The sequence below is a fragment of the Opisthocomus hoazin genome, chromosome Z, assembly GCF_030867145.1.
Source record: "Opisthocomus hoazin isolate bOpiHoa1 chromosome Z, bOpiHoa1.hap1, whole genome shotgun sequence".
Classification (NCBI taxonomy): Eukaryota; Metazoa; Chordata; class Aves; order Opisthocomiformes; family Opisthocomidae; genus Opisthocomus; species Opisthocomus hoazin.
This window is the reverse complement of record NC_134454.1, coordinates 79,332,588-79,347,079: the sequence shown is the minus strand read 5'-3', so window position 1 is coordinate 79,347,079 and position 14,492 is coordinate 79,332,588. Positions and strand designations below refer to the sequence as shown.

Below are 14,492 nucleotides of genomic sequence, written 5' to 3'. Positions count from 1 at the left end.
AGAATCACAGAATAGTAGGGGTTGGAAGGGACCTCTGTGGGTCATCTAGTCCAACCCCCCTGCCGAAGCAGGGTCACCTACAGTAGGCTGCAAATGCTTCAATGAAAACTGGCTGTACTAACACCTGAGTTTTTTTTTTCTTACAACATTTCATTTTGGCTGTAAAGGTTCTGATCTTCTTAATCAGCTGTTACACGTGATTGTGTTCCTTTGATAGAAGTACATGTATTTTATTCCCCCCTCTCCTAAAGATAACAAATGTTATTCTTGTCTTTGGAGTGAGTTTTGCTGCCAACAGCCAGTTTGGCTTCAGAATAGGAGACATCTTCCCCTCTTCTTTTTTTTTTTGAGCACTAACTTTTCTTTGCGATGTTCATTTTGTGTAATCATGTGTCCTCCATGTCTCTCTGCTCTTGCTCTATTTACTTCCAAGACGATATGATAGCGTAGATTCCACTGTGAGTGGCCGAACTGACCTTGAGTCCACATCCGAGTCTAGTCAAATGACAAGCTGCCAGTGCTCGATAGAGAGCAGGCGCTCTCTAGATCTGTCTGATAGGTGGGTTAACCTCTTCGCAGCCTGTGTGCATGTCTTCTTCCTGTTGCTGCCGTGAAGTGGTCTTGTGATACATTTCAGCTGATACTTGCTGTTTGCCTTGGCTCTGCCTCAGATCTGTGGTAGTTTAATGCTGGGCTGATGTCATCAACTTTTTTTCCTTTTCTGCTCTCAGGTGTTGGACTTCTTGTCACTGCATTATTTCTAGTAAAAGGAATGCTTTGCAGAATAGTAGGGGAAACACGGGGGAGAGGAGCTCAATTAGAAAGGAATTTGCTTTATGCCTAAATTAGTCAATTGTTGGTTCAGCATTTACAGCTAATGGCTTTTCAGGCATTCATGTAGCTCCTGTTGCTTTCAGATGAGATTTGGAAGGGCTTGATCCAGTAACTGTGGTGGCCCTGAGAGTCCTTTAAATTTCATTAGCTTTTTGAAGAAAATTATTTCAATTACTGGCTTAAAAGTGCAAGCAAGAAGTGTAGTAAGTGTTCTAAACTGTGTATAACAGGGCTCATTTAAAGTAATGAGTATCTTTCCAATTAATGTAAGTTAGCTAATACTGGTGGAAATGAACACTAAACCAGCAACTATGAAGATGCAATGACCTGTTTCTCTTTCAGGGCTATCCCATCAGTATCCTATATTGGGGTGCTCTAGGCAGCTCTCAAGGTGAAGACTCTTGTGTTAGCAGTATTCAAACAATGCCCATGTGGCCTTTGCCCTTTCCCTTCAGTTACCCTGCTCTCTTATGGGATCAGGGCATGCGTGCCCTCATGGTCCTCGGTTCTCAACAATGAATGATGTGAGACAAAGCTGCAATGCATCTTTCAGATAAGCATTTTGATTTTTTTACATCTGCTTTCTGCCGCTTTGTTTTATGTCGGCTGGTAGGAACTCTTCTTGTGAGATTTAGGTAAAGAGGAAACTTTCTAGCTACTAACCTTCAGGTTGTTGAACAGTTGAGATAATCCTTCCAATCAACGCCTAGGAATTAATCCCAGAATCCTTAGGGTCATTTACTTGGGTTTCTAGGAAGCTTGAGATTGTTTGACAGGAAAACACAAGCTGCTTTAATCCATTCTCACACAATGGACAAATATAGATTGCTGGATCTGTTTAGATGCGTTATGAATGGCAAACACAGCTCCTGAAAAGCATGTGAGTCTTACAGTGGGCTAGTATCCATCACCAGTGTTTTGTTTTACCTTCTGATCCAGTAGCAGCTCAGATGATCTTCATTTTGTGTTGGTAGGAGCCCCCTGAGGGCATTAGCTGCAGTAAGAGCCCTCCCAGCAAAGAGAAGTGGTGGAGTAGCTGGAACTCCTTGTGTTGCTGGTGTGCACAGTTTGCATTTTGTCCCCTGTCCCCACTTTCCTGGAGTCCAGTGACTCCTGAGTCTTTGCATGCATTCTCTGCTCTGTAGCCACTCTTGGGAGAAACAAAGTGCCGGCGTGGTTTATGAATACTGCTAAAACAAAGTATGCAGCCTTGAGTGACCGAAATGCACACATATCATAGTGGAATGGTGTGCGTGGGCACTATATCTCGAAGTAGTCCTGTTACTGTAATAAGTGACTTTTTTCAGCATGCCTAAAAAAGTAACAGCAGAGTACTGGTACAACCAAGGCTGTGTGCCCTCACTTGATCGCAAAAAGCTGTTCTCCTTCAAAAAGGCATTTCTAAATTTTGTGCAACTGTAACTGGTGGAATATCATAACCCATGCTGCTTTTTTTGGCTATTTGATTGAAATGTAATGGTGGTAGATTGGCAGGTTTTCAGTTTTGTTATCTCTGGATGTTTCTGATTTTAGTTTTCCTCTATTTAATGCATGTTTTTTCATTACTATTTTTTCTATCCTTTCTCAAGCTTTTTAAAAAACTGTTATTTTTCCCTTCCTATTTTTTTTCTACCTCTCTTCCTTTCCCTCCCACCCCCTTTATTTCTCATCTTAGACAAGGATCTCTAGCTAGAAATGAAAGAGTCAGGATCATTCCATTTAACTCTGCAGAAGAAGAAGAACAGGAGAGTAACTATGAAGAACTAGGAAAACTGCTAATAGAGGAATTCTTAGACAAGAGTAATAAAAATAGAAGTTGGCAGGAAACAAACACCAAAAAGAAGCAAACTCTGTCTAAAAGAGAAAATTTTAACCACTGTGAAAGATCAAGGTGCTGCAAAAATGTGTGTGTGGGGTCAGGGTCTGTGGATGTCCCTAGGTATCCTCAGGAATATGATACAATAGATAGGAGACGGAAAAAGAAGCTACGATACAGTTTTGAAGAGAGTGAACAGATAAGCCTGCAAATTAATGAAGGTCTGCAGTTTCCTGGGGAGAAAATGGTTTATTTCAATGGTGTGGCAACTAGTTCTGAACCTAATGAAGATTTCCCAGTATGTGATAGAACTGGAAAATATGCCAGTAGCTCTGAAAGTAAGGAACGGTTACCTGCTTACCCCATTCTGCGTCCGTACAGAAATGGCTTAATGGTTAAAAGTGGCAAGTTGCCCAACAAGCAGGGAGTGAACCATGAGGGCTCACTTCACCTCAGTAACAGTGAAGACATGAAATTCGTAGGGATGCCAGTTAACACTTTTGTGCCTGTGGATGTCCTTGAGGAATTTGACAGCAGTGCTTCTGATGAGTTCCAGTACTCGCCTGTTTCAGATGATGAAATGGAGGAACTGGCAACGCTTTCACAAATGTGGTGTGATTCTGACACCAGCCGTAACTTCAATAACTTTGCTGTTAATTACCCTGAAAATTTGGGCTCCCAGTTAAAGGCTAGCTGTGATAAAAACCACAAGACTAAAGGGAGCAAGCATGGTCATCCTATGCAAGACTTAACACTGTCTCCTGTTGAAGAACCCAGCGAGGAGTACATAGACACAATGGATGAACTTCAGTGTCTCGTAGAATCAGTTTCAGAATACTTGGCTGTAAAGGAGGAAGAAATTAGCAAATTTGGTACATTGTCAGAAACAAAAAAAACCACTGAGAGCACATCACTGAAGCAGAATAATGCTGATGATTCAGTAGAAGGCAAGAAGTCTGAACAGACCAAACATCTTGCTGCAGAGGAGAGTACCAAGGGCAGATCTGAATCTCTCGCAGACTTGTCAGGTGTGAAGAATACAGTGAATTCCCTGTTCAGCTCTTTCACTGAAAAGGTGGGGTCAAGCACAAAGCAGCTTACAGCCTCTGTTGAAAAGCTTGTTTCTTCTGCTCCAGAAAAGACAGAAGCCAGAAACTCATCAGAAAGTGAATCCTTGAATGTGTGTTCTACCAAGTCCAAAAGTGAGAGTTCATCTTTTGGAGTGACACCAGATAATAAAGCTGACACTAAGTTGTCCATTCACTCTTTGGTACTGTCACAGGGGAGCGGTGATAAAAGAGCCCAGAATATAAACTCCAACAAGCCAGAAACCAGTGAGATGGACAGTAAGGCTTCCACACTGCATCATCTCCAGCAATCACAAGGTACTACTGCTGGCAGCCAGCAGAACCAACATTCGGTTGTGAATTCTGTTCTAGGCATGTTTAATCCTTTAAAGATCTTCTCTGAGAAGGAAGTGCCAAAACAAGAAGTCATAATAAAAGAGGAGCACACCAAGGAGGACAGCCATGCTGTGGAAGTTGATGAGACAAACAGAAGCGAGAGACCATCTGGACAGACAGCAACCAGGACCAGCAGCATTATTCCAGAGACACGGACAAGTGAGACTAGAAGCGAGGCAGAGGTAAATGCAAATAGCACTTCTGTGTCTTCAATCTTTGGCAGGCTCACAAACTCAGTCAGTTCCTTCAGTCTGAAAGCCAATTTTGATGGTCTCTTGGCTCCCAAGCAGCAGGATGTGCCACAGAAGCAGTCAGATTCGCATCATGTTATGAATCAGCCAGATGCCACTGTGAAGGAGTGTGTGCCCACTGCCAGGGATCAGCCTCCTGCAAATCACTTAGGGGATCACCATACTGCAGGTCATAGACTGGGAAACAAGCAAAACAAAGGCAATGTGGAGCTTAATGCACAGCCTCAAGATCAGGGTCCAGCGTCTGAAAGCTTTTTCAGTCCACTCAAAAAGTCTTTTAGTCAGTTGTTGCTTCCTTCTGCTGAACAAGGGCAGAAGGAAAGTTCATCCGGGCACTTTAAAGACCGTAAGTCTGAGGAGGATGTAAGACAAAATAGTTCGTCAAATGAAGAACACTCATTTCTTTTCCCTGGGAAACTTCCTTTTTTCAGTGGGTTGAGTTTTTCAGAAAAGCAGGAACATAAGAACGAGAAAGGAGGCTTTATTCCTTCGTTATTTAAGTTTTCATCTGCAGAAAATCTAGCACCTTCACAAGACCAAAGAAGTCATCAGAATTCTAGTGGCATTTCTTTGCTTGAAGACAGAAAAAATAATTCAGAAAATGCCATTTCATTAACATCTAACTCTGTTCCAAATTTATCAGACCATAAGGAGGAACTTGTACAAACAAAAAATGTGAATAAAGAAAACCTATCTAGTGCCCAAGTAAATAGAAAAAAACACCAGGAGAGTGCCTCTGCTACCTTTAAGGCTGCAGGAGAGCAGCAGAGAACTAGAAGTACTCAGGAAGAACCTAGAAATGTAAAAGGAGGATTGATAAGAGGAGGACTAAATGCACCAGACTTATATGACAGGTCAGTTGAATCCATCTCTTCAGCCACAGGACCAGAAGCTGCAAGTGCAGATGATATGCAGAAGAAGCACACACCAGGTTTTCTTTCTGGGTTTCTTCGCATTTCTTCCAATGAAAACACAGCAAATAATCAGGACTTGACTGCTAAAAGTGAGAGCGATGGCCAGAAAAGCACTTCTCCTGGATTATTTTCTGGCCTATTTAAATTTGCTTCAAGTGAAAACTTGTCTGAATGTAAGCAAGAGAAGGTGAAAAGAAACTCTCTAGGTTTCATTAAGCTTTTTGATAGAGGTGAGGATTCTAGCTCAGAGACAAAACCAAGCAACTCAGGAATGGCTTCTGACACTCAAAGCAGCACTGGAGAAAAGCAGGAAGCTTCCAGCTTCTTAAAAAATTTCCTGCCCAAACCAAAGGAGAAACTGGATAATGTGAAAACGATGGAGTCTTCCAAAGCTACTGACCACTTGTCCAGTGCAAGAGTAAATAAAACATCTGAGCTCCACGTTCCCCACTGCAGGCACCCTGTGTTCCCTGATACTCTAAATCTTCAAGATAATGTACAAGACTTATCTGGAAAGCCTGTAAATAGTAGATATATCTCTTACCAGGGTGCAGAATCTAGAGTTTTTCCAACTCTTTTAAACAGAGGATCGAATGACTTTCTCAATTTGACTAATAAAAGCTATAACCTTACGGAGCAGTGCTCAGCTTATCAGGAAACAAGAAGCCAATCTAGCTTTGAATGGGAATATGAAATGGGAGAACTGGCTGACGCTCATGAAATAGCAGTACCAGTGTACTACGTGTTAAACCAGAACTCTGTTCTGCCACCTCAGTTCTTGAACTGGCCTGAAAATGATGCAGTAGTGAATCTCTGTAAAAAGGATGGGAATGCAAACGTGATGGATTGGCAGACTAATGCCAGTTTTGATGGACAGAGTTTAAGTGTGATGTCATGCGAGTCATTTGACCAGTTAATGTTTCAAGATGTTTGTTCAGAAGAAAATGATGCATGGACTGCTAATTCTCTCAATGAAAGTTATGGTAACTTTCCACCATTTGAAGGAGATGGCAGTTACTCATTGGAAGAGTTGCCCATGGATTTAAGCTACTCCTCTGGCTGTGATGGAACTATGTGGACTTTAATTGACCAAGAGACTTTAAGTATGGATGAGAGCTTTATGTACTCATCCTATAGCCAGGAGTATCAGGAGTGGCTAATGATGCTTGAGCAGGGTATATGGTGGCCATCAGAAGATGGTGATTGTGGATACTACATGTACAGTGATAGCCAGTATGTGTATTCACTACTCACTGATCCCACTGGGCAGTATGTCTACGTGTGTGCTCCTGAAACATATTCCTACGTGGACTGCTGGGATTATAATTTTCAGATAGATTCCATTCCAAGAGCTGTGCTAGAAGACAACACAATTGCTGTCTGTGGTTTTAAAGTCCCTCTTGGCAGTGAAGATGAGCTGTTTTGGTTTGCGGAAGAAGAGTCTTTAGATGATTATACAACAAATAAACCCCTGGATTTGTCAGTAGCTTTGCAGAGGAGTGATCAGCTCATGAACATGAATTTGGAGACTTTTTCACAAATGTTTGAAGAGTCTATTTATTATCAGAGAGAGCAGCCATTAGACTTCTCAGGTTATAAACTTCAAAAACTCAAAGTAGATTTTAGACCTGAGAAGGAAACCTTGACTTATTCAGAGGAGTCTCCGTTAACCCTTGATCTCAGAACACATTCCAGAGCGGCTTTCAATAAATCGCGGAGTAAGGAAGTCCACATTAAGGAAGTGGATAAGGCTGTCCCCATGACAACTGCTGGGAGTGGGTCATCAGGATTCTTTGGTTTCCATCTGTTTCAATCAACTCCTAAAGCTGAAGAAACTGTAGCGTCTACTGAAAGAGTAACAGAAGCAAAAAAGACTGAGGAAGATAAGAAAACACCAGTGAACAAAGTTAGCTCTTTGTTTTCTGCTTTGGGTGGACTAATTGGAAAGTCTTCAGGTCCTGACCCTGAGACATCAGAAGATTCTGCCTTGAAGAGGACAGACACACAGTCAAAATCATCTGACAATAAAAGTGATGTTTTGTCACTTGCACTAAACAGAAAATTAGATGAGGCACAAACAGTGCAAAAGTTTCCTGTTACATCAGAACCAAGAAGAAATACTTCATCAGAACTTAATTTGGAGCCTGCTAGAAATGAAAATTCAGAAGTAACTCGGAATAAAAACATCTCTCTTAAAAAAACAGGATTAACAAAATCTCCTTCTCAACTGAGCCAAACTGCTCTAGATGGCAGGCCCATACAAGAAGAGAGACCTGTTAAAGCAACACCGGCTTCCAGGCGTCTTGAAGGGCATGCAAGTATTAATGAGCCTAGTAAGGCACAGCCAAATCAAAGCCACCCAGCCACGGAGCCCGAGGAGACATTATTTAAAAGTGCTCTGAAGTTGTTCAGTCTTGGAGAGGATTCTCCTGCAAGCTCAACTGCCAACAAAACCCAAGCTTCTGGATTTTTTGATTTCTTTAAAACACAAGTAAGCAAAGCATCACAGCCATCACCAGATTTGGAAAAAAGTCAAAGCGTTAAACCAGAAAAGGTAATACAACCAGAACAGAAGGAAACCTCCAGCATCTCATCATTATTTGGATCCATTGGAGATCTCTTCAAAGTGGAGCCTGTGCCTTCTCAAACAACCTCAAGTACTACAACTCTGCCAAAAAGCAACAGCAGACCTGTGGCTGAGTCGAGACAACAAACTGAGAAGTCTGGGGGTCTTCAGAGTGCCAGTATGCCATGTCTGTCCTCCACCCCTAAGGAAGGGGCGAGAACAGAAGGCGTGCGCTGGCAAGTCTCTCCTAGCCCTGGGCAGCAGATGGAACAAGGAAGCAGAAGAGCTGAGGAGGAGTCTCCTTGGAGTAAAAAAGGGCCTTCTGGACATGCTTCACAGAAGCCAGAGGATGTAGGTCCCAAAATAAGCGAGCTGAGTCAGTCAGGTGTGCAGCAAAGCAGCGTACCCACGGTTACACCAAAGCAACAAGGAGGAAGTCGTTTAGGAGGCACAGTTAATCAGGCAAAACCAAAGCCAGATCCGACACCTAAAGAGTTGGGTTTCAGTTTGCCGTTCAGCTTTTCTGATATCACTGCTTCTAAATCACAGCCAGCTCAGCCAGCCAGTAGGAGCATATTCTCCTTCTTCACTGGATCAGATGAACCAAAGCCTTCAGCACCTGCTACTGCTCCTGCTAGTGGGAAGCAGCAAGAAACAGAGGGGCTGTTTCATCTGCCCTCCTTCTTCTCCAGCAGTCCAACTGCTGAGAAGAGCATCCCTCAGAGAAATACGAGCTTTAGCTTCTTCAATTTGACATCCTTTTTGGATGAAAAGCCACAAACTGCTCCGGGAGAGCAGAACAACACAAAAACAACTGAACCAGTGAACTCTAAGCCGTATGCGAAGCCAAATATTTCCACTGACTCGAGTGTCAAAATTAGCAGTTCCACCAGGCAACAAGATCCAGACAATAAAAAACAAGTTGATGATATTATTGCAGCAGTGACTGGCAAACAAATGTCTGATAACCTCGTGATCCCAGAAAATAAATCAGAAATGCTGGCAGTGGAAAATGTCGAAAGTGTTGCTGAGGTAGCTGAAGAGAGTGACTTACAGAAGCTTCCACAGACAGATGACACTGCAGTAACCAATTTGACTGCTTTTGGTCCTTGCATTCAGACTCCCAGTGTGCAGGAGAGTTCTCAGGGCCAACACACTATTTCCTTAGGGTCAGAAGAAGATGCTTTGGATAGCACAGGGAAAATGGACAGTGTTGCATTTCCTATTGATAAAGAAGAGCCTTATTCTACAAAAGAACAAGCTTCTGAAAAGAAAGATTATAGCATGGCCCTAGGTGATAAAATGAATTCCTGGAGTCTAAATGACTTAAATATTATGAGTGACATAAAAGATGAAGCAGGCTCTGAAGAAGTATGTGTACAGCGTGAGTTTCCAGAACATAAATTACCCGAACAAATGCTTGGTGACAGGTTACAGCAGGCGCAAGAGCTACAGTCTCCTTCTGAAATGCCAGAGGCATCTAATTTGCAAAACAAACCTAAGGAATCTGAGAGTGATAAATCGGTACTGGATTCTTCAGTTGAAATGTTTTCAAGTTTCATGACAAAAATGAAACCGCCTAAAACATTATCTGGTTTCTTTTCCCAACCTCAAGCTACTACACCTCCTACTGCACAGAAGAAAAGCTCTTCTTTCTTTGGTTTCTCATCCCTCCCAAGTGGCCCAGCACCAGCTTTCACAAATGATCTCTTTGGCATCTTCAGAGGTTCGAAAGAATCTCCAAAAGAGATGCCTCCAAAATCCACCACTAAACCTCAAAGCAGCACTGTGAAAGATGTCACTGGCTCTGTTCCAGCAAAAGACTCTAGGGAGACAGAAAATACAGCTGCAGCCAGAGAGTCTGAAAGAGACATTACGAGCTCTCTAAAGGAAGATATATTACCTGTTTCATCAGAAGAGAACTCCACAGAACAGTCTTCTATGAAAATAGAAACCGAGGAAAAAAGAAACTCTGAAACCTGTAAAGAGGAACCTTTGAGGACCACTCCAGAAACAGCAGTTTCCAGTGAAAATCAAGCCCTCAATGTTCTGCAGTTGGATAATGATGCACAGCCCTCTGAGATGGTAGATAATAAGCCATGCAAGTCTGATTTCAGTAATGCAGTTGATGCAGTGCAGACTGAGCCCACTGACCAGGCTGATGTAAATACATGCCAACTAGATGTGAGGTCTTCACACGTAATAGAGGAACGTGCTGCCTCCACAGACAAGGCAGTTGTTGACATCCTTCAGACTGGCTCTTCTGATGGACTTGAACTGGAAATGGAAGCCCCGACTAATGGGGCAGACACAAATCTTTCCCAATTGGAAGAGAGTGCTAAACTTGAATCAGAGCCTGCTGTTACAGAGGATCAAGCCAATTCTGGTATTGATCAGCAGGACATGATCAGTAGTACTGGTAGAGAACCCACAGCTCCAGCTGATGAGCCCAGTGTTCATCTGCTGCAACTTAATGAAGAGAAGACAAGTGAGGTAGAACAGCAAACTGTTGAACTGCAGAAATGTTTAGCAATTGATGAGGTGCCTGGAGAAGGGATTGCTTCCAAGTGTGACTTGAAGAAACAAGGTAAACCTAATGTTCCTCCAGATGCAAACAGTAGTAAAACGGTCTTTGAAATACCCAACATGCCCAGTTTGCCAAAGTTCAGCTTTATGTCATCTGCTGAGAGTGGGAAGCCATTTGGGTCATTCTTCTCCCAGCAGCAACCTTCTGTTAATAAAGCAGGGTCAGATCAGGGCCTCATGTCCAGCTTTAAGAAACTTTCTTCGTCTCTGTTTGAAGGAGGTAGTGAAGAAAAAGTGAGTAAGCTAGAAAGTGCCCAAGGAGCCGTATTTGGGAAAAAGCTAGATTTCTCCTTTCCCTGGCAAAAAGACAACAGTGAGACCTCTGCCAAAAGGGAACCACATGTACCACCACAGGCTTTGTCAAAACCAGATGACAAGGTGTTAGGAACAGTCAGTTCAGATGAAAACTCAAAATCTGCAGTCTCAGGTCAACTGACTGATGCAAATATAGATGTAAACTTGTCTTTAAAGCAGCCTGACACTGTAGACAATAAACTTTCTGAAGATCCATCTGGTGCAAGTGCTGTTGATGATATATCCAACAAAGAGCTGGGAGAGACGTTTGATAAAGAGTCAGAAGATCATCAGAACGTGATTTCAGGTGAACTGCAGAAGGAACATCAGGCAGAAGAGCACGCACCAGACAAGCCTGAACTGGAAGAAACTGAGCTTGATTCTCTTCCTAATGGAGAAATGCTTCGTCCTAGCACGCAGGCTGCAGATCTGAATAGCGTGGAACAACTGAATGAGAAAAGGCTAGTTACAAATGAGGCATAATAAATGGTTTTAAGGTTTTGACCATTTATAATGCGATACTGCAGCAGTAGACACCGGCCTTACTGTCTGATGTTTGTAGCTCAGTCCCATCCCCTATTTGTTGTCGTGTTTGTAGTATTACTGATAGCTGTCACAGAGGATGTGGCAAACTGCATTCACTAGTTATGTACAAGCCCTGAGACCATTTTCTCACCTTTTTCCACTCTCTTTTCTGTGAGTGTAATTGGATTTCCAGTGTTCTCATACTGTGTCGCAGTGAATGAGATGCTTTTAGCGCTAATTTCCTTAGCCTTTCAGAAGTTATGTTCTTTGTGTGTTAATTCTGCTGTGTACAATTCACTTTACTTTCTTGTTTAGTGATAATTATGTTGTATTGTCTAAGCAAAAAGTAACAGCAAGTAGAATGTATTGGAAGGAATGAGCATTCTGTTTTCAAAGTGCAAGGTAAAGGCTTTTAATTTTAGAGAGAAATCTAACTTACTATTGATGTATTATAGAATATTATTGAAGTTTTTAAAACATTTTCAGATACTGGTGAAGGTATTCTAATGCTTGCTTTTCCTGAGATCTGTGCTAAGGTAATTTCATGCAGTTAGGAAAGCCACCAAAGGAAGATATCAGTGTTTCATGAGTCTGTATTCAGTTCTCTGCATGTGCTAAGATGTAATTGCCCTCAAAAATCAACAGAGACTTGCTAACCTTATATCTCTGCATGATATAAGTGAAACTTGTGCCTCTGATCATACAGTTGCAACACTGCACTCCCAAAACTTCCTGTCTGGCTTCAAATTCGCCGGTGTGCAGGAGAGAAACACTAGTGCTTTTGAATTCTTCACTGTAGTTTTCCTGACTGCATGAGAAATTTGCATCCACTGTATTTTGTGTGAGGATTCTAGGAATTCAGTCCTGGAAGTCCTGTCTTGAATCACAAAAACCATGCCCCCGTGGCATTGTTTTTTTTATATAAATTAAACTCTTGAGAAAGCTCTACTGGAGTGAGACATGTGGCTTCTCTTTGAAGAATTACTCTACTTTTATAAAAGGTTTTAACCTGATAGTCTTGAGAACTTTAATCCTGACTGCAATGTATTTTATCATAAATGTAAAATATATATAAAAATAAACTTCAAGTTAACTGTATTTCTTAACAGTACTCAGCTTAAATGGTCATGGTAAAGATGTTATCTGCAGTGAAATTGCAGAAGACAGAAACACTTCCTCCCTGAATTGCTGTGTTTCCATTCTTATTCCTGTTTGGTTATTAGAATATCTTCACCAGCAGTTTCTAGCTGATGTAATGTGAAGTAGTCATCAGTCGAAAGACCATTGGTATATATAGTCGATATACTGGTAGGCTGTGTATGAAGTGCTTCTGCTGCCTACCAAAGTTTTGAGGTTCAGAAGTCTAGATCTAGTTCAGGAAGCATAATACTGAAATATGGTTTCATAACATGTCTTTTCAGTAATATTTAGTGTCCCAATTAGTTTGTTAGGTATGCAGATTGCTTTGTGTTTCTCCAAGCCATTGTTTTTTTCTGATGGACTTTCTTATTCTCTTATAGTCCTGCTGGCAGTAGTAGATATGGCTCCTCTTGTAATGTCAGCCAGGGGAGCTCTCACCTAAGTGAGCTGGACCATTCCCATGAAAGTGCCCATGGCTCTGAGCAAGATGATGATCACCAGGAAAGAGAGTCGACTCATTCCTACCACAGTTTGGGCAGCTTCCAGAAGGATGGTCAGACATGGCTCAGGGAGCAAGAGGAGCCTTGCAGCAAAGGAGTGGAGGAGAAGGTCTGCGCGACAGAGGAGAAACATGCAGACCATTCTGCAGCTGAGTTACCTCTGGAACTTGAGAAGCCCAAGGATGTTGATGCAGGAGCCCAGATGAGGTAGGTGAAACTATTGCTGAGTTCTTTTCAACTAAGTCAAAGAGGATTCCTCTCTGCTGTTTCCTGGGGCAAATTACGTACATTGTTCCTGCAGTCTTCTCTAACAACTAACTTGATATTGCTGATCTGTAAAACATCTTTAAGTGCAAGACTAGTTATTTATTAGACATTGGCTAAGCTTAAGCTATGTTTGCTCTGTATGTAAAGGGGAATGCCTGCTAGTGCCTTGTAGGTAGCTGCTTCCATTGCTCATGTGTGATCAAGCTTACCTGTGAGCAACCAAGACCTACATGTAGCCATGGTTAGAGCTCCACTAGTTCCATTCTTGTGTAGTAGGCTACCACAATTAGAGTTAGTGTTTATGTAGTTGTAGCTTGTAGAATTACAATATGAATAGGCATGTTGCTCTGACTCACTGTGGCAGCTTTTCTTGTCCTTGCACTTGGGCTTTCCAAGCTGTCTGCAGTACTGAAAACAGTCTTCAAAAGTATTTCAGCTTAGTTTCGGGGAGTAATGCACTGGGTTTTGCATAGGTTTTACAGGACTTTCAAATTTCATTACTTAACTTTGGGAGTGACTTTTTTTCCTTGAGGTAGTCAGATCATTGTAGCCCCTAGTGTGGGTATGGTTATATTTTCACAATTATGAGGGATTCTTTTCATCTGGTTCAGTTAGATCCATGCAAGGAAGTCAGGCTGTCTGTACCCTTTAGAGGTTCTATGAGAGAATTAACCACAGCAGTTCAGAGAATTAACCACAGCAGTTCATGTGTAGCAACGCTTACACTAAAGATGAAAAAAGGAAAACAAGACTAAAAAGAGTGTTAAACTGTTTCTAAACTCTGATTCACTTTCCTCTTCTCCTTACAGAGCAGCAGGAGTCTTGGCCCAGAATGGCTGGCCTATTTTTGTTCACGGGGAAGGTTATTCACATAGTCTGTTTCAGGCTAATTTAGGCATCTAACTTGGATACTCCTGCATCACTGTCTCCCTTTCTCCCTGCTCTCTGGCAATGCTTTCCTGTCTCCATGGAGTATGTGTGGAACTGGGCTCTGAACGTTGGTCCTTGGAGTTGCACCAGAGCTAGATGTGTAGCAGGGATGCATGCTGCTCTCAGCTACGGGTTTTTTTTTCGTACTGTCAGCAGCATTGGGGTGCTTTGCAGACAGGGAAAGATGTTTGTTTTGGTTATTTACACCTTGGCAACACGCGAAAGGAGTGCAACAAAAGGCCCAATGTATCATGAGGTTAGGGAGTGTAAAATGTGCAGTGGGGAGCATTGCTGCCAGATGCACGTGCCCTCTTGAAAAGCCATAGGAAAGAGTGAAGTGAGAAAGGTGCAGTGAATGGGAAAGACCACGGCTGAGCCCTGTTGCCAGTGCTTCCACTGAAGAGGG

At 42.3% G+C, this 14,492-nt stretch overlaps 1 protein-coding gene across 6 annotated transcripts in view; it reads left to right on the top strand.

The window, feature by feature from the left end:
• Positions 1 to 14,492, top strand: part of UNC13B (unc-13 homolog B) — a 219,320-nt gene that overhangs the window by 69,234 nt on the left and 135,594 nt on the right. For all 6 annotated transcript variants that reach the window (XM_075447135.1, XM_075447133.1, XM_075447134.1 and 3 more), the window contains one exon: positions 12,770 to 13,096. In XM_075447135.1, coding sequence (XP_075303250.1) covers positions 12,770 to 13,096 — 327 coding nt within the window. The remainder of the gene's footprint in view (positions 1 to 12,769; positions 13,097 to 14,492) is intronic.